General features: G+C 41.4%; 1 protein-coding gene across 2 annotated transcripts in view; it reads right to left on the bottom strand.

Annotated features, from left to right (window-relative positions):
• Positions 1 to 2,150: 2,150 nt before the first annotated feature.
• Positions 2,151 to 20,508, bottom strand: part of CEPT1 (choline/ethanolamine phosphotransferase 1) — a 57,156-nt gene continuing 38,798 nt past the window's right edge. The window contains exons 5-9 of one of the 2 annotated variants that reach the window (XM_006029644.3): positions 13,159 to 13,243; positions 9,002 to 9,133; positions 7,680 to 7,838; positions 7,258 to 7,383; positions 2,151 to 6,233 (exon numbers count right to left, since the gene is read on the bottom strand). In XM_006029644.3, the coding sequence (XP_006029706.1) occupies positions 6,114 to 6,233; positions 7,258 to 7,383; positions 7,680 to 7,838; positions 9,002 to 9,133; positions 13,159 to 13,243 (622 nt within the window). In that variant the 3' untranslated portion in view covers positions 2,151 to 6,113. The remainder of the gene's footprint in view (positions 6,234 to 7,257; positions 7,384 to 7,679; positions 7,839 to 9,001; positions 9,134 to 13,158; positions 13,244 to 20,508) is intronic. The other variant, XM_025211159.1, reaches the window with a different exon arrangement.

The following is a 20,508-nucleotide window of genomic DNA, read 5'->3' as shown; positions in this document are numbered from 1 at the left end:
TTTTACAAAAAGTTGCTGAAAGCTTACACACTGATGCATGAAGTCGTTGCTACATTTACGTTCTAGAGATGTCCAAGATATGTTCTTGAAACATTGCTGAAGCTACGATTTGTTATTACTAGAGTCCCATCACAGACCAGGACACCAATGCAAAAGAAAATGCCCATCCCTGTCCCCAAAAATGTAAAGTTAAGCGATTCGGCCTGTGAACACTGCTGAGGGTAAGAACATAAGAATGGAATAGTTTCCTTCCAGTCCTTAAGTCCAGTCCCCTGTTATCATTGGCATTGTAATATTATTGAGAAAATTACTGATTTTCATCTTAAAATCATTTGAGCTTTTTTGCACTTCTTACTCCCATAGGAAATTTGTGCCAGAAGCCGAATCCTCGGTAACTTTTCTCTGATTTCTAGTCTAAATGCCTTTATGCCCAGTTCCCATTCAGTTGGATGTAGAAGAAATTTATCTTGGATTTATGTAAGTTGTAAGCCCTAGATACAAACTACAGGTGAAGGGCAGCATGTTATAAGTGTGTGAACCTATAAACAAAAAAATTAAAGCTTTCTAACAGAATTCACACCAGTAGATTTCAATTTTGAGAAAATTCACTGGAAAAATACATTTTTGTTAGGGATGTATTTGGTAGCTGTGTTGGTCTGAGACAAAAAACATGCAAAACTCCAGAACTCTTGGTTCAGAGATGATACCTTTTATTAGACCAACTAAGAAATTGCAAAAAATATATATCTTTTTCTGCAAGCTTTTGGGCACACATGCCTGTCCTCAGGCTCATGGAAAATTCAGGATGGTAAAAAGTCCCCATAGCTGGAAAATAAACTTCATTTTTGTACAGAGGATGCTGATTTGGGATTTAAACTTCATTGCTGAACAACAAGAAAGATTTCTACACCTCCCTGCCATCTGACACCACCAGGGCAGGACTCCTGCCTTACCTGTACATCAAAGAGCAATTCACAAAGACACTCTCCTGGACCCATAGAAACAGACTTCCACCTTCAGCTTCCTCTATGCAAAAATGAGGTTTATTTTCTACCGATGGGGACTTTCTACCATTTTCCCTGAGCCTGAGGAAGGGCGTGTGCGCCCAAAAGCTTGCAGAAAAAGGTAATTTTTTGGTGACTTCTTAGTTGGTCTAATAAAGGTATCATCTCTGAACTAAGATTTCTAGAGTTTTGCATTACATTTTTGTTAGAACATTTTTGTTCAAAATCGGACCACAGAATTTTCCCCTTCAGGCAAACCCACAACAAAAAAGTGCCTTTTTCAAAAGGGCCATCACATGTCGTTTTCAGCCATGTCCATAAGCCGTCAAAAGCCATTCTTCACCTGTTTTGAAAGCCATAAAGACAATGAGGAACAACCAGCAGACTTGATTACAGCGAGCACGAACATTGTTACCTGGTTTGCTGAATTGTTGACCGAGGAAAAAGGTCTGAAACTAGCTTTCATTTCTTAAAGGACTTTCTCTTATCTTTCTTTTTTTTAAATTCAAACGAGCATTTACTTATAAACCCACAAAGATGCCTGTTACAATGTGTGTAATAATATTGGCCTAGGACAGAGGAGTGGGACATGCATAGGAACACAGTGTAAGGCAAGTGTTGAATTTCTGTTTTAAATGAAAAGCAAGGTAACCTGTGGCACCACAGCCAAACATCATCTGCATACATTCAGAGTGGTGGGGACCATGGAAGTAGCTCAGTGTCTGTGTTTTACAGCTTGTCATTGCATTTTTTTATACATTTACCCTACCTCCCATCTCAGTTTCCCTCTGTCACCCACACACAGGAAATTTTCTCATCATCTCTGTGGCTTCTGAGGGAAAGCTAGCTCAATGAGGTACAGGTTACGTGTTGTTCTCAAGAGAGAGTTTTGTACTCATTGTCTGGTGCTCCAGGAAGTTCAGTAGACTCTTGCTGTGACAGCCCCTCCAGTAGCTCGTTAATACAGAAACAGGGAAGTTTTTTGAGTTGAATGCACAACTTGATGTCTCTTTGGACACATGAAATATAATGCCCATGCTCATCCCAGTCACTTTTGCATTTAATTGTATGGTCTTATGTCCATACATATATCTAAGATAACCTGTAGCATAAATAAGACTGTATCATACTGTATAAGTGCAAGGGGGTAGAGTTTATTTATTCCATTATTTATTACAGGCATTTATATATTACCATAGTAACTGGGTGTGCTTTACATGGCATAGATTACAGGAGAAACACTTCTAAAGAGCAGGGAGCAAACACTACCACCTGGGAAGAGTGAAGTGTTATCAGGACAGAGATGAAAACATCTTCCCAGTAGGTTAAATGAAAGGCTCGGGGTAAAATGCATCATCTTATAACATTCCCTGAGCATAAGCTGCCTTCAATTTAGATGCATTTCCAAAGTGAGTGCTTGGCCCTGCTCCTTCCCAGGCCTCACTCATGGCACATTACTGCATTCTTCACATCACTTGTATCCCCTGGGATCAGACTGGCAACAGCAGTAGAGGAATAACTAGCTCTTAGCTCCCTTGCAGATTGGTGGGGACTTGATTTTCCTGCCTCGTGCTCTGTTGAGTCATTTGGTGGCATTCTGTATCTTGTCACACTAGTGTGAATGGCTACACAAGTTGCATAGAAACAAGGAATCAAGACTGTAGAAACATACAATTCCTCTGGTCCCATAGAAGTTCCCTTGGCTTGCAACAGGAGTTCTGTAGACCAGCATATTCCCAAGGCAAAAGGAATTTTAACACATCAGGACTGTAGCCAGTAAGCAGCTGACCATATGAATTGGCACATCTATGATTGATGAGGTCATTTTACAGGCTAATACAGCTGTGCCTGGCCTAAGTTTTGCTTTTTTATTTTAGAAGTTAAAAGGCAGAATACGCTCCTGTTGCAATTAGCTTATGTGCTCACAAAAAGTTCAATTAATACTGATTACAACAGGTTCAATTCTGGGCCTGCCCTAGAACTCTGCATCAGCACATATACCCTTAGACTATCATATAACCAGTAACAAAACAAGCATATGGCAAAAGATGTAATGAATGGCATTTTAGGAGAAATATTTGGCACCATGATTTTGCCTGTACAGCTTGATAGACTGTGTAGCTTCTAGTATCTCAGTGAGACCCAGTTAAAGTATAGAATTGAAAAATCCAGACTATTACTGACCCCATCAAAACTACTGGGAAGTTATTAAGGGATAGATTAAAAAAGGATGTAATTTGAGGCAACTCAGTCCAAAACTGGTCCTGAAAGCCCTCTCATTCTGGCGTTTAATGCTGGAGGTGCCTAAACTCCATTAAAAATGCTTTGATTTTTTATTTTTATTTTTTTGAAAATTTCCTAGGCATCTAGCTTCATTTTTGCACCATGGTAAAACAGCCCCAGCCTTGGTGAGAGTGGGGAGCTTCATGTCCAACCCCAATCAGGATTCAGAACTAAGGCATTTCTTGCCCAGGTCCTTCAGAGGCTCCATCTACTAGGCATGTCCAGCATACCTGTAACATGCAGAGCCTCAGAATCCTAAAGTGAAACAGTGCGCTTGATTTTTTTATTAAAGCAAAGCAGCAGTGCACTGTGTATAATGCCTAGAGCTCAGCATGTTTTGCAACTGGAATGACCACATTCAAATTCTTCAGCTTGGTATTTCTATCCCATGAGATGTCCACAACCACCAGACACTTGACTAGTTGGGGTGCTGAAGCTGGACTACCAGACAGAAAGCAATTCAAAATTAATTGGGCCAGAGGCCTAGATGTTAGAGCAGTCACCGAAGGTAGGGAAGCGCTAGGTTATGATCTCTGCTTCCAGAGCCATTTCTGTTACCTCTGGAGCAGGGAGAAGAACCCAGGGCTCCTCTCGCTCAGGTAAGTGAACCAACCACTGGCTATACAGTCACAATCCCCCTTGGGGCATTTTCACTGATCCAGCAGATCTTGAAGCTATATGACTGTGCAGCAAAGAATGCAACATGAGGGATGGAGAGTATTCTCACCCACAACAGCAGAAAGCTGGGTGGCTCAAGGACTCTTGGGAGATTAGATGTGAGCTTGAACACCCTCAAGCTGAAGAGTGAATTGAATCTAGCTATCCATCCCACTTCCTAGGCAATACATGTAACCAATGGATAAATGGTTCCCACACTCCACCAGCTGCCCTTAATTGAACTTTTAATTGAAAAGGGGGTGTGGTACCAGTCTGATCCACACACCTTTTAGGGTGGCCTGAGGACCAGAGTTTAAGAACAAGTACATTACACTGTTAAAAAACGGTGGGCACTAGGTCTTCCTTCAGCCACGTTTAAAGAGAAAAAAGTGAGCTCTGCCCAATTCTTTCACAGAACAAGCTAAGCACCTAGGAGATGGTTTCAGGCTGTGGACTGCAAATGGAAACAGCCACTTTCTAGCAGTCTTGAGTGAGGCATTTAACTCTCAGCGAGGGGCTAGATTTTAGACATACCTTTATCTGCAATGTTTCCTACTGACTAGCTCTAGACAGCTTCATGCTCAGTGTACTTGGGGCTTCAGAGTCCAGCTGAGGGAGCTCTCCTTCTACACTGTGCACGAGATCAAGGTGCTTCACTCAAGATTTTGAATTCCACTTTGGGCACCAGGCAGACAAGGTTCCTTGGGTGAATTTGATATCTTTTATTAGACCAACCCAAATAGTTGGAGAATATTTATTAAGCAAGCTTTCGGGTTCAAAAACTTTGGGCACCAAGCACTTAAGTAAGGCATGGCAGCATGTAACGTTTAGGTGCTTAAGTTCTTTGCTGGTTCCAGCCCTTAGTTTCTTTGGGTGCCTGTAGACATCCTTGCTGTTCCAACACTTTGTAATTGCAGCGTGTCGGAGCCAACTTGATTAAATCGAGTCTGCTGGAGTGTAGTCATTACTGTGTTCCCGTCAGCCTCCGCATCTTGTGTATCCATGTCCCTGCAGTTCAAAGTGGCGAATGAGTTTTAGTTCAAGTGCCCCCGCTGCCATTCTGAAGTGTGGGGACGCTGATACACGAGATGCTGTGGCGCTTCAAATTGAAGTGCCTCCCTCACAGCACATGTAAAAAATGCCCTTTGTGCCTGACTTTTTACCACATGTAAAATGGGTGCAATATACTTTGGGAGTTCAGCTGCAAGACTTTTTAATTAGGCAAAGAAAGATCTTTGAGAAACTTATGACAAGTGCTATAGATAAGAGAAGCATTATAAAAAAACCTGCTCTCTGTTTAAATACTTCAGTCAAATGTGACAGGGTAGACACATATAAAGACTACTGTAGCTCTTAGAATTTTCTTTTTTATTAAAGAGCAAAAAGAAAATTTTGCTTAAGTTTCATACATAAAAAAGGAACAATAAAATTTGCTTGTAAAGTCCTTCCATTGAGGAAAATGGAGAATAAGTCTTTTTTTTTAGATAATATTTATTAAAAAAATAAAATTAATTGACAAAGATACCGCACTATGTTGCATGCCGATATTTGCCTCCACCCACTTACAGGACCCTACCAAAATATACTGTTCTTAAGCAACAAACTGCTTTCCTCAGCAATATGTGAGCAAATGAACCATATCAATCTGGACTCAAAGTGTCTACCACTATTTCAGCTGTGCAAGCTAGTGGGATATCTCTGTTTTACAAGCTCAGCTTTTTAGTAAAGACATTTCAAATGGACACTAAACAAGTATTTCACTAAGAGATGATGAAATATTAAAATTATAAAGCAAATTGTATTGCAGCTTGTAAATATACTACATTAGAAATTTCATTTGCTGGGTATTCATTCACCATAGATAGTTTATTCTGTATTCAAGGTAATTACAAAGACAAAGCATTACTCCCTGCATGCTTTCCTGGGAACTGAACCAGTAGAGTTGACTACATGTACATTTGACTGGAGTGTACTTGGAATTCACCCTCTCATAGGCAGAGACTAGTTAAGGAGTGATACCAGTAACAAAGAAAAGTTATACAACATTGATTATTATAAATTAGATTTGTTCTCATCTGCTCCTTTTGCCTTAGTCTCCTAAATATGTTCATATTCTCTCTCAAAGAAAACAACGGTTTCTTATTTCTCATCCTGGTGACAGCACGGTCACTAATGGTGATTAGAATGTGTAGAAGAGGCCTTGATTCTGAATACATAGATGTGCAGATGGGAAGCGATCTGATTGCACACGCTGACACAGTATCGGAGCAAATCAAAGAGGGAAAATATCTGCCAAGGGAAAATGACGTGTCAGATCTATACAGTACACAAAAGCACCACATTTCCTCTATCCTCTATGATTATACAGAGTATCTAGATGCATCAAGAGTCCTGCCAAGTCCCCCTCTCCTACTTAAAACTCTTTTTGTTTTCCTTTACTAAATGTTTATTCTTACAAGTTTCTAAAAATACCAGACTTATTCCAGCCTTGTGCCTAGAATTATATTTGCTTTTCCCTAATGGAATGTAGTAGTAGTAACTGAATAAAGATTTTGTAATATGTCCTGTTAGTTCTGGAAAGCAGCTATTTAAAGAGCAGAATTGTGATCTGACTTTGGGACATTTACACAATGCTGTTTTAAAATATGCTTGAGTGTTGCACTGTAATGGAAACTGTCAATTTTCAGCAGTGCAATTTATATACGCTATACTTTTTTCATATGCTGAGCTCTCAGTTAAAACACACATTCTAAGTGACTTTACTGTGATTCCCAAATAGAGTAAAGAGCATACCTATGTACTGCACCTGTACTGTGTTCTTTTGGAAGTGTATCCAGAAAGTGGAAGATTGATTTTAACCTAATTTAGTTAGTTTTCAATGATCTGATCAGGAAGGACAGTGCTGTTTAAGCCTACTTCTGTAAGCATGGCCTGGGATCAATTGTGCTCTTAGTATATAAGATTTTCAGGAATTCCACCTGTTACCTAAAGTTTGAGTTGTAATAGCAGTGGACCTCAGCATGTAAAATCTCTTAGCACGTTTTTCTTCTGTGTGTTTTAAACTTAGAATATAGCATATTCAATGTAGCTTTAAAACCCCGCTTAAAACAAGTACAGAAGGCATAACACCAACCAAACCACATTTAAACTAAGGTAGCACAAGTCCTTTTTAAACTGGTTTAAGCAAGAATATGTGCAGCCCACATTTTTCTATTCAAGTGATCTGTGTCCGATGGATGCAAACAATATGCATGAAAGAGCACACATGCTTTAATATGTCATTGAGCAACAGAAAATATGGCAATATACTTACCAGGGCAACCCAAAGTACAATATACTCATCAATAAAGCTGTTAAAATATTGGTCCAGGAACAAAAGTGCTGGACCTATGAATGCTGTGTCATGCAGATGCATTTCACTTTTGGTCATATGTGCAACCTATAAAAAGAAGAAAGCAGTGTTAAAAAAACCCAACCTGACTCAGTGCTTTCAATGAATTAACACTAATACAACAATGAGCTATGTAAAGTTCTCAAGGAGAGCATGCACTGGTGGTAGTGAGAACCACTTCAGTCTCATACGGGACAAAGAAACTATTGTGAAACACTTTAGTGCACAAAAGTGTAAGGTTAATTAACGCAGAGTAATTGGGGAAGGTAAATGTTTCCAAAATGGTAAAGATAGTCTGTGGCTGTGCTTATGCAAGACAAAATCAATGACTCTTAGACACTTACCACCAATTTATTAGTTATTTTGGCAGATACAAAACCAAACATAAGTATATACAGGCAGGGATGCTTTTCAAAGAGCTGCACAGCGGATTTCTTGTAGATCATTGCAGCTAATGCGATCACTGATCCAATATGAAGGAAGGGTGAAAGGACACTTGTTCCCTACAGGGAGACGGAGAGTAAAAGGAATAGTTTAACAAAAGCTGCGTACCACAAAAATAAATGCACGTGTGTGAGTGGAAGTAGCGACGCATGGTACATAAAACTGTTCCTGTTTGAACTCACTTGCTGGCAGAAGTGAAATGTGATTATCGTGTCATTTGAAAATGCGGTCGGTGCCTTCAACGTACAGGCTGTATGCTGCATGATGGAACCACATATTGTTTCACCCACAAAAAACCAAAAGCCAAGACAAGCACATAGTAGAGGGGAAAATTAAAAACCACTTCAGACTGCAACACCTGCAGCAGCCTTTATTTTCTCACGCTTGTCTATATGGCATGAGATTATTCTGTTCTTAAATTGACAGGAGACCCACACTGGTGTTTCCATATAATATTACAGTTTTTGTTTTATGAGATAATACTCCAAAGCAAAACAAACTATAAAATGAAAATGAGTTTAACTCCCAACTGGCATAGAAACAAACACAGCACACCCTTAAGAGGTTCGCAGAAAAGTACCACCATAAAAATGCATTAAAAAAGCAGCCTGTCAAGAAGTGCCTGATGCTGATCTCTTCTGGAACATCAGCACGTTCATATTCTTGTCAGAAGAATAAAACCCCAAAGGTGTGTCAGCACACCAATCAGTTTTATTTTGGTTACAACAAAGGAGATTAGTTTGAGAAACTCATGGATTTCTGACAGTAAGACATTCTGGATGGCAATAATATATATTATATAAAAACCACAGGTGGTTTTAAAATCACCCACCTACTATGCAAGCATCCTTTTAAAGTAGACAAGGTTCCTTGGGTGAATTTGATATCTTTTATTAGACCAACCCAAATGGTTGGAGAATAGTTATTAAGCAAGCTTTCAGGTTCAAAAACCCTTCGTCAGGCTAAGGAAGTTTCAGCAGTTGGTGTGTGCTCTTCCTGGATGGAAAACTTTTAAAGTACACACTCAGTTCCAAAGTTCAATATTTTAGATTTGATAAGATTCATCCTTTGTTTCCAATCCAGGCTAACATTTCACAAGGAAAAGACTTTAAGCTAAATAACATGAAAGCCTGTCAGTTTTTCTATAAACAGACATGAGAACTATAGCACACTTAAAAAAAGCCACACCAGCAGATTCATAAAAACACAATAAAGCACTCACTGCTATAGTTGATCCATTTTTACCAACGCCACCTGTGAAGATCACACCAAAGTAGTTTGTACAGGAGAATATGGTTCCTGCTACAGTACAAAGAGCTGGGATTATTTTCGTCTGAATATTCACAACTGGAATCTTAAAAGTAGAGATAAAAGAGGTTAAAAGGTGTACTACTAATTTAAAGCTTCGCTTACATATATAAACTGAAACAATCCACTTTTCCAAATCCCCACATGGTCTCCCTCTCCCTTATAAATTAGTAAGCATTGGTTAAAATTTAAAGATTTGGGAAGAACATTTTTCCACGTGCCCCATTAGCAAAATTCCTTGATTGATTGATTGATTATAATATCACTTGAGAGCTGTCACACGGGAAGGGATAAAAAGAACATGTGGCTTCTAACTTTGGAAAGCTGAAAACTTACCTAGCAGCCTCTCAAACCAGTGTCTAGTAGAAAAGAAATTCTTGGGTGATCCTTCCTGAGCCAGGGAGTTAAACTGGCCAGAGGGTGAGAACGCTCACGCTCAGAAGCCTAATCCCACGCGCAGAGAGAAAACATAGTGCCAGCGCAGATTACAAGAGGAAGACCCATACAAACTGGACCCCACCCCAAAGGACAGACCAGCAATAATGAAACGGGACACAGTAGTAAGTCTCAAAGATTACCTGTAAAAATAAGGCGGGAGGGGAAACCTGAGATGTTCGTGAGGGAATGAGACATAGCTGTAGGATAGTCGGGGGGGGAGGAAGACTAGTATTTATGAGACATAGCTGTAGGATAGTCGGGGGGGGGGGAAGACTAGTACTACTCCTTCCCATTTTAATAACATACTACTTTAAGCAGAGAAGTCATGATGGAAGGAGGGATGTGGCTAAGGAAAGCTCAATACAGTGTGGATGGAAATAGATTACTGGAGCAAGTGTTGTGGGGAAAAGCAGCTGGCATCTGCCAAACTTATCCACCCGCCTGCTGGAATCAGAGAGGATGGAGCTGCAACTGCAACAGGCTTTGTGAAAATTGGTAAAAAGTAGGACCTGTAATTCACCACTAATTTGGAAAACAATGGAGAGCAACAACAGTAGAAGACAGAGATGCGTAAAACTACAGAGATTGATTTACCATGAAGCCCAGTGTCTGGAAATGACTTATGGTCCCCATGTGGCTGACAAAAATATTGTCACAAGCCCTCTATAGTTTCCTTCAGGGATAAATGACGGTCTTTAGCCATGCCCCTGAAGAGCTCTCCAGACATACTTAGAATTCATCAGCAGAAGGGGCAGGTTGAGGCGCAGTGTCACAGGAAAACAAAAACTCCCTTGGTTCCTTACAGGGAGACAACAGGACAAGCCAGAGAGTGGGATGAAAGCTGGAAAGAAGTATCCTGTGTAGGTGGGAACTGAGTCGATGGCTGTAGCTCCTCCTGTACAGTCATGCTGGCCCTAAAAAGGAAGATAAGTCCTGAGGCTAGAGTTGGAAGGCACCAGGAGAGTACTGGCTCCCCCTCTGCAGAGAAGGACAACTTCTTCGAAGTGAGAAGACAAGCACCTTAAGAAGTAAAATAAGAACAGGGTTTTACCTCACTTTCAGTGACAGTAAGGATGTGAGGAAGCCACGCTGAAGTGTGACGCCAAAGGACCCTGCAGAGAAAGACTGGACAGTGCTTCCTGAGGACGTGGGTGAATAATTGGCAGTACCAATGCCAAAGGTGCTGGATGATATAGGCATGGTATGGGACCTGGCATGTACAAGGTGTAGGACCTGAACCATGGTGCTGAGCTGCTTAGAGAATGGATAGTACTGACTTTGAAGAGGACTTCTTGTGTCTTTTATAGTGCTGGGTCTCTTACGGGGTGATCATCCTGGCTTCAGCAGACTATGGAGTTAGGGAATCAACATGCTGTTCTGTGAACCTTCTCACCAGACTCATTTGGGATAGCATCCTTTAAAGCTAAGGAATGAGGCAGAGGCAGACAGGGCTGAGATTTTATGAGTTCCCTGTAGATCCTAAAATACCAGGAGATCTCAAAACTAGAATGATCTGTACTGCCTTCAGGGATCCGATTTCACCTTTTACCAGCATGGAGGGTGAGGTCAAGACCTGTGAGAGGTCTGGGAGGACAGCAATTTGTCTTTAGCCCTTGTCGTAAGAGCTTCCACAGTATCAGACTAGAGCAATACAATGGTGCCAAGTAGCATAGCACCCGAGAAAGATGCCCCGAAGAGCTGGTACCACATGGAGACCCTCATACATGGGTCAGACATGGAACCCAATGACTTGTCTACCGGGAACATGAAGATTTTCAACTTTTGTTTCTTCTTTGATTTACAAATGTCATGTTTGTCAAGAACATGTCTTTCTCCTAGTCAAGGGAGGCAACAGGAATAGAAATTTGAAACAGGAATCAACCCCTTGCAAGAGATGCAGTTTTGAAGCTTGGTTACTTAACGATAAGCATTTCTTCGGAAAAGAGGCCAAGGAAAAATGGGGATGTCTCCTAAAATTCGTCATCAAAATGGCAGCACCTCATAGAGCAAAATAAAAAGACCCTTAAATATGGGGAGGGGAGAGAAGAAAGTATCCCAAAGCAAGTCTTCTCTTCCAAGAAAGAGAAAAACAAAAGCAACCCTCTCTTCCAAGAGGGAGAAAAGATAAAGCAAAGGGAACAGAAAGGCATAGAAAAAAAAAGCGTGAAACAAGTAAGTAGGCAAAGTGCAGGCTGCAAAAGGAATCCAACAACAAAACTGCCAGAGCCAGGTGGTTGAGAGGGATGGAGGGCAGGACATGCATTCAACCCCTTTGCCCCTTAAGTGCAGAGAGAGGGGAAGGGTTCAAGGAGTAGGGCTGGATTACACAAGGCAGCACTGCCAAAGTAAAAATAATCTCGAGCTGGAGCCAGGGGCTGAGCCCACCTCCATGTGAGAATGTTATGCGGACAACTACTTGGAAGGAAAAGGGATCTTACTCTATGATGTCATGATCTCATACTCCATGAATCTGGAGATGCAAGGAAAGAGGGAGAACATTAAAGAGGCAGCTGGGATCTTTGAGAAATAGTTCTGTCCAAAAGAGATCAATCACACCTTTTAGGTGGCATTTACCTTATGGCCTTCATCAGCCACTTAGTGGAATTTGCCTATAAACTCTGAATGCAAATATACCCTGACAAAGCCTTGGTTGAGACAGGCTCCTATTCTGGATCTTTTGTTTGTAGCATCATTGATGTCAATGTCCACTTATTAATTCACTGTATTTTTTCACTAAACAGCTTTAATTTTGTTGTCAAACTAAACTGACTTTTGGCAGCCCACCTTAGGCAGTGAATTCAGATATCATAAATTAAGCAAGGGCAGGCCAGTTCAATAGTTGGACATAAAATCTTTTGGGATATGATACTTCAGAAGGTAATGGTAGAAATTCATGACACGCATCTCTGAGTGGATATTGCAGCAGTGCCCCAGGAGGTTATCAGCTGGTGCTGATACAAAACTGAGTTGCTGAAATCCTTAGAACTTCAATCCAGCAAATTGATCCAGATGGACAGAACCGTAAATGTATGGTAACCTTAATTAAAGTTAACTGGGATCTGTATGAATGCCTTGGTCCAACCATGAAGACCAGCATGCAGGACTGGAGTCACAATCATTAAAAAAAAATAAAAAATCTTAAATTAACTTCCACAAGGGTTAACCGCTTCCCCTTCCCCCACACTTTGTAATGATCAGCCATTACATTCTTACTTCCAAATATTTCTCCTCCAAATCTAACTGACCTAAATTGTTTCATATTGCTGCTATAAGAATGTACCCAAGAACAGCTGGTTTGCATGGCTGGACAGGTCATTCCTAAAGGTAAACTTAAATATGAAAACGGTTTTGGTATCTTTCTGCTTGGTGGTAGAGCATGCAGAAGAATACCTGATTTTAATATAACAAACCCAGAATGCACGATCATTGCCATTTGTCAGATATCAAAGTCATTCAAGCTCTTCAAGACCACATCTTCATTTGGGATGAAAACATGACATCTTTTCCTCACAAATGAAGACTGGTGGTGTTGTAAATGCACTGCTTTTCCAGATGTAAACCAGATGATACAAAGACAAGAAGTAGAATAGTCAGATATATAAATTAAATGATATACAACGTGAACAAAATTACCATAGATTGCCAAAAAGGTGGTCCTCCGATCACTGCCAGTAAATGCATGATTATTATGAAGATTTGCACTTCAGTCACATCAATTCTGATTAGGTACAAAAAGCCAAAAAAGCAGAATTACTCGAAGCAATTCTAGTCAATTATTTGCAAGCTAAGCAGCTCTCTCTATCATGCACAATATACAGATTTTAAAAGACTGGGAAATAAATTGAAATGGCACCAATACTTTAGTAAGCAAAAATATTTAGGTTTTTTAAAATAAAAGATGCGTACAACACTAATTTTGGGATTAATTTTAGAGAGCAGTAAAAATACATCTTATATAAATGAATGGTTGGAACTCGTATGCTTATTTTAAATCAACTTATTTTAATTAATTCATTAAATATGAAGGTCTAACCTTGCCACCAAAAATTGATTTTAGTATGCTGAAGAAAAATGTTTTTGCCCCGTCATACTCCTTCCTCTGCCCTCTTCCAAAACTGTATTATTTGGAAAATACTAACCTTGCAGCTAATGTACATAAGGAACATAAACCCAAAGAAATTTTGTGCAAACATAAAATGAAGAAATGGACTATATAACAAAAGGCTCTAAAAAGAACAGAAAACTATTTCTGTTTTTGATATAGCCAGTGTCATCTGAGCAGATGCAGGAAAGAAAGTATTATAGAAAAGACTGCAGTGAAGACGGTTGATAATTTATTTTAAAAGATCCTGAGTCTTAGTGCTAACAAGGCGGAAAAACACAGAGCCACAGAAATCAATATCAGAGACTAGGATTACAGAAAAAGTAAAAGATTTAGAAAGGATACTGGGACTTTATGAAATACAATATGAATTTGAATATATTGTCTCATAAAGGAATAATTTAGGTCTAGGAAAATCCTTATAAATACTTGCAATATATGTTGTAGGCATACAGGTAACTCCATCAGTGACAGTTATATTTGTATCAGTCAAGAACAGGCTTTGCATTTACGAGGTTGCTTAAAATATGAAATCTGTACATGTGGACTTGAACCTATTTCATTTTAGACAACGACGTGCCACTCCTCCACTCTCTAGAATCCCTGCCTGGGTCTGCAGAGGATCACCTAATTCAGTGGGGCCCAATCTTTTTGGCAGGTGTGCTGCAAGGTAAGCCCCAGCCTAGGAGTGGGCCATAATTTCGGCTGGAGGGCCACTTCACAAGTTTTGGTGAGCTGTTGAGGACTGCGCACAAAATAAATGGTGAAGATATCATTTTAAACACGTTTTAACAATGATTGTTAACATTTTAACAAAAATAACATGATAAAAACCAAATATCTATTATAAAATATTTTATTTCAAAAAAATATTTTTGTCCCGATTTATGTTTTTTGAGTAGTTATATAGAGGTGATTGCATAATAGCTCAAAATAAAGTCTCTCCCAAGGGAACCAAAACCAGCCAGCAGGACACTAGGCCAGGGAAGACACCCCCCACCCCCTGAAGACCCTTGTCACTACCCAGCCACCCCCCAAATCACAAGGGAGCTCCTGCCTGCACCCTGACACCTCCCCCAAGAACTGCCAGCACCTCAAACCTGCCTGCCACCTACCCCGTCTCATCCACACTTGCCCCCACAAAGCCTTTGGAAGTCCAGCAACCCCCTCCAGCCTGCCTCAGCTCCCCACCAGGGCCATGCAGGCTGCAACCTCTCTTAGCCTGGGGGTCAGTTGATGGCTAGATGATATTTAGAAATTTGCTTTTAGAAATTGGCTAGTGGGAAGAATAGATATTGCATTAAAACAATGGTCAAGGGGGACCACCAAGGGTTAATAGGTTTCTAAAGTTTGTTTACGGCAAAGATTAATGTTTTACCATTTTAGCACCTAAGGGTACATCCCCATGAGCGGGAACATGCGTTTCCCTGGAGAAAAATAGCAGCAGCACATATTTGTGCCACTACTAGATGTCCCTGGGGAATGACCCTAAACACCCACTCTGGTGCAGGGCAAATCGCCCCGAGTTGGGTAGGGGATGCTGAGGCCAGTGACCTGGAGCTTCCCAGGGCTGCAGAGGTAGAAATCTGGTCATGCAGAGCCTGACTGGCATCTGGAGCATGGCTCTGGCTAGCCAGTTCAGGTGGCACACACTGCTGCCATGTGTGTCACCCCACTTCTTTCTGGTGCTTTTTTTTTTTTTTTTTTTTTGAAACTGGAAGATCCCGGTGTCTAAAAAAAGCCGGGCCACGCTGCAGATTAACAGCACAGGGAACATGTGCATTAGCAGTGTGTGTGGTTTGCAGCATCACAAACTACATGTGTGTGCTCATCTGGATGTCCATTAAGGGTCAAAAGTTAATAGACAGATAGGCACCTACATCCTGGGAAACTGAATACATGCAGCAGCAAGACAACCACAATGTTCCCTTAAAACCAATAACAAGATAGGAACATGCAGAATTAGCATTAGGTAACAATGACCAGCTGTAATTTGGCAAACAGCCTCTAAGATCCCGGTTTTGGGGAAATGACCAAATTTGGAAACCAGGAATGACCAAATTAAGGTATGCACACGATGCGTTTAAAGAAACAAAAGATTAGGCTGACAGAGCAGAACATGGACAGCATGATGACCACAGGAAACATGAACAGTATGATGACCAATCAAAGGTACCTGGAAATGAAGAATCACCAAGAGAAAAAGAATATAAAAGGAGGGATTTTCAGAGCAACAAAGGAGACCCCCCTCAACCTTCAAGGCTAATGATGTTCTTTAAGCAAGAACCATGATGCGGTATTCACATACTGGCCAGATGTACGTGAATGATGCGGTATTCACGTACTTGCCAGATGTACCATCTCCTTGTGAAATCCTACAACTGGTACATAATAGGGGTGCATGAAACAGGCCGTATTCAATTTAGATTTGGCCCGAATTGGGGGACAGTGATTTGATTCATTGATTCGGATCACTGCCCTGATTCGATTCAGCCTGAAGATTCGACGCCGATTCAGAGAATCAGTGATTCAGCCATAGACACAGCTTTAAATGCTTTTTCTACATACCTCAAGGTACCAGGCACGGCTCATGAATGCTGTGACAGTGGGGTGGATGGAGCATCCCACAGGAACGTGGGGGGCCCCCCCTGCGTGTTTGGCGGTGGACCCAGAAGTACTTCTGGTCCACTTCAGGGTCCACTGCCGAGCACATGGGGGACCCCCCCGCGTCCACTCAGTTCGGTGATCAGCTGCAGGGGGGCTGCCCCAGGTGCCTCCCCAGACCCAGGAGGCACCAGTCACCAAGCCGGAGGGCGGGGGGAGGGTCCTCCACGGTGAACCCAGAAGCGGACCAGAAGTGCTTCTGGTCCATTTCTGGGTCTGTCGCCAAGCGTGCTGGGCCCCTGCCCCCCCGTGCTCCCATGGGATGCTCCATCTGCCCCAGCATCTAAGCATTCAACAGCTGCCTGGTACCTTGAGGCATGTAGAAAAAACTGTGTCTATGACTGAATCATCAAATCTCTCCAAGTCTACTCGGAGGGTTACGATTTGATTTGGAGAGATTAAAGGGTCTCCTGATTTGATTCGGATTCTGAGATTTGGCCGCTGAATTGGGCCAAATCTGTGTCAAATCGAATCAGCGATTGAAGCTTCACACAGCCCTAGTAAATAAGTATGACTGTGTAGTCATTTTGCTTGCTTTGCTTGCATTAGTCTTATTTGCTGTCACTGTGTATTAATAAAATTCTATTATTGAAGGGAGGGGTTGTGGTTGGTTATTTAGAAAGGTTGGGCTCACCCAGAACAAGGTATCAGGACTGGTTTGTAAATACAGTGAAAACAGTTTTTTCCCCAGCAGAAGCCCTAACCAATGCCCCAAGGCACTGGGGTGCCTCACTTGGGCAAATGAAACAGGAGCCGCATTGGCTGCAGCCAGGAGGCAGTAGGTGGTGGGTCCAGCTCACAGCACTGCACAGGGCCAAGGTGGGAGGCAGAGTTGGTACTTCACCTGCCGGGAGGCATTGAGGAAGCTCTGCCACCTCTGGGCACATGGTCCTAGTGCCTGGGGTGACTTCCAGAAGCTCCAAGTCATAGGCAGGCTAGGCACCTGAGCATGTCACCTGTGCCAGGCATGCTACAAGTTTGCCACTTCTGATTTGGAAGAGGAAACAGCTCACATGCTATCAAGCCAGCCCTCTGACTATATATAAACTGGAAAATCTGAGGAAAGATCATCTAGTGGGGAGTTCCTAGTAAGGTCCAGAGCATTTTGGGTCTAATGCTTTCACTATCCTTATTAATGATCTGGAAGAAAGAATAAAATCATTGCTACTAAAGTTTGCAGGTGACACAAGAAACTGAGGGTAAAATGATAAATAATGATAGATAAGGATGAGTCAAACGTATACCAAGGGTTCAAGATCACTTCACTGGGCTTATTTGATCAACACACATTTTAGTACAGCCAAGTACAAGCCTTGAATATAGAAACATATAAAGTAAATCATACTTGCACCATGCAGGAAGTTTAAAAGGCAGGGACTCTGAAAGAAACTTGAAGGCTATGGTGAAAACCAAATGAATAGCATCTCCTACTCCAATGCAGGGATATATAGATAGGGAAATAGTAAGAAGGGAAATGGAGGTAACATTATTGCCTCTGTGCATTAGAGATAATATACTTATACTACGTTTAGTTCTGGTTTCTGCAATTCAAAAAAGGCATTGAAAATTAAAGGAAAAAAATGAAGAAAAAGAGTTACAAGGATTATTTCAGGTCTGAAAAACCTGCCTTATAGCAAGAGTCTTAACAAAGTGCAATTTATCTAGTTTATCAAGAAGAAAACGATTACTTGATTGCAGGCTATAAATTCCTTAATGGGAAACATGTTCCCAATGAAAAAGTGATCTTGTAACAAAGAAATAACACGATCCAAAAGTTAGAAGCTGATGGTGAACAAATTTATAGTGAAAATAAGGTGGATATTCTTTATGGTTTGAGTAACTACTGGTGCATCTAGGATGGGGTCAGTTCTGTCACCTGAAGTCTTTTAATCAAAGCTGGATGGTTTTCCAAATTATGTGTGTCAAGGTCAGTAAGAAACTGTGTGTGGGCTCAGTGCAGGAATTAACAGATGAAATTATCTAGTCTATGGTGTCACAACCCAAAAGGTGTGATTTTTGTTTTTGTGTGCTTCGGCACTGCTAAATTGTCCCCGCTAAATTGCAGCTTCCTTGCACGGTGGAGTTTTCTGCTGCAGAAGAGAACCCCGGTGCAAGGGAGAATTTCCCGCCAATTTGAAGCTTTCTTTGCAGGGTGCATTTCTTTGTTGCAGCACAGAAATGCTCGTTGCAAAGAGTTCCCGCCATCTGTATGCTAATTTGAGTCCCATTATTGGCCAGTTCTAAATTATTCACACGTGGCGGCTAGTGATTGGCTTGCTAGCCTTATAAGAGGCTTGAGTGGTTTCCGCCCAAGTTGGAAGACTCCACGAACAAGGGAGGAGGAGACTTCACGCTGTGTGAAGATCTCTAAGCGCTGCGGATCCTTACAGACCCGGCGCATTTCAAGCAGACAACGGAGGTCTGATCAGCCTCTAGCCTCTCCCCGTCGCCGATAGATTCCTAGACGTATCCCTCCCGCGCGCAACGAACCGGACCCACGGAGCCTAGCAAACTTCGTGTGAGTCCTTGCCAGACGACTCCAGAGCTCTTCTACCCGGGTTCGAGTCCTGCAGGTTTATTTTCCCGTCGCCGAAACCCTTTGCGACGTACCCTCGTATTTTCATCTTCCCGTCGCCGGAACCCTATGCGATGTACCCTCGTGCCCTGCAGGTTCGAGTTTTGTTTTCTTTTTCTCTCTGTAACTGCAACTTAAGCAAGTTTTCCAGCCTACACCACTGCCATCTCGGTGTAAGTAAACAATCTTTTAAAACTACCGCTACGCGTCCGTGCCTAATTCCAGCTCGAAGGCCTTCCCTCTCCACCCCGGCGTGCCCGGGCTGCTGGCCACAGCCCGCGTGCAGCGCGAAAAGGGCTCGGGTCGCTCCCGGCCCGCACATATGGTTCCTTCTATGCTTAAAAAATGCTATGAATATAGGAATGTATAGGATGCTTCTTGGAGCTAAAACACACAGAACAGCACCATTTTGGAAAACAAACTGGGAAGAAGACAGAAAAAAAGCATTCCTCTTTTCATCTACTGTGAGGTCACACTACAAAAGTAAATAAAGGAGTCACTCTGTTTTGTCACATTACTGAAGCAGAGGTACAGATGAGAAGAAAGTAAGACTTAAATTTCTATACAACCTTATGCAAATCACTGCAAGCTTAATTCCACTGAGGTGCTCAACTGCTTTAAAAACAGTCTTTAAAAAAGAAAAAAAAGAATAAATGACTAGGTCATTGAGAAATACCATCATTTAAACTTTAACTATAGAGGTAAGTATTGACAAAAGGTACAAAAAAAGATTACTTGGAAAAAGTGTGTGTGAACTGTCTAGACGATGTTCACTGGGGGCTCAACTATTAGCTGATGTTTTAAGCCACTTTCAAAATAAAATCTCATAAGTAATGAGAGGATTAAAAAGGCTTCTTCAATTAATTAATTAATTTTAAAAATACAAGAACTGAAAATGTACCAGTAGATCAGTTAAAGAAAAATATGGGCAGTAGTAAAAACCTGCTTGTCATTTTAAACGTAGATGACTAAATCCCTAAAGAGCTGTCTGGTTAGGAACAACACTACAAGACATGGGCTAATATGTTATTCATGGAATTTTTTAGTATGGCATAGTTATGCTTTTTGAAATGTTACTACAAAATAACAATTCTGTATGGACCAAATAATGGCCATAAAAAGGACAGTTAACTTTACAGATACCTCATTGACTGCATTACAATATATGGGGAAACAATGTTTGCTTAAAAAAAATACCAAGATGAATTAAGAGAAGAAAAAACGTGGGATTTAGAAGTGAGAATCATCAGGGCGGACCACGACAACACCAAGCAGGTCTCTTCTGTCCTCTATAAAAGCAACCAGACACTGACTGACCTGCTCTGGTGTGCCTCTACAGATGTCCTGGCTTTCTAAGCTGGTGCTGTGAAAGAGTACTACGGGACAGCAGCAAGGCTTAATAGCAAGGATTGGGACCTGCCTATCCAACAGACATTTCGGGGTCTGATTCCATTTTTTCTTTCACTTTATTTATACTAATTTTCTTATTTTATTTCTTTACATTTATAAACAAAGAGAAAACTGAAGTCAACAACAGAGTGACTAAAGTTGAAGTTTGGAGAGATCAGTGCAGAGCTCCTGGACAGGGTTATTTTCAGTATCTCAATCATCTGGGGCCCACTGCTCCTAGGCTGACAGGCTG

Source organism: Alligator sinensis, unplaced genomic scaffold (assembly GCF_000455745.1).
Source record: "Alligator sinensis unplaced genomic scaffold, ASM45574v1 scaffold766_1, whole genome shotgun sequence".
Taxonomy (NCBI): domain Eukaryota; kingdom Metazoa; phylum Chordata; order Crocodylia; family Alligatoridae; genus Alligator; species Alligator sinensis.
The sequence above is the reverse complement of the archived record's forward strand: the minus strand, read 5'-3'. Positions and strand labels throughout refer to the sequence as shown.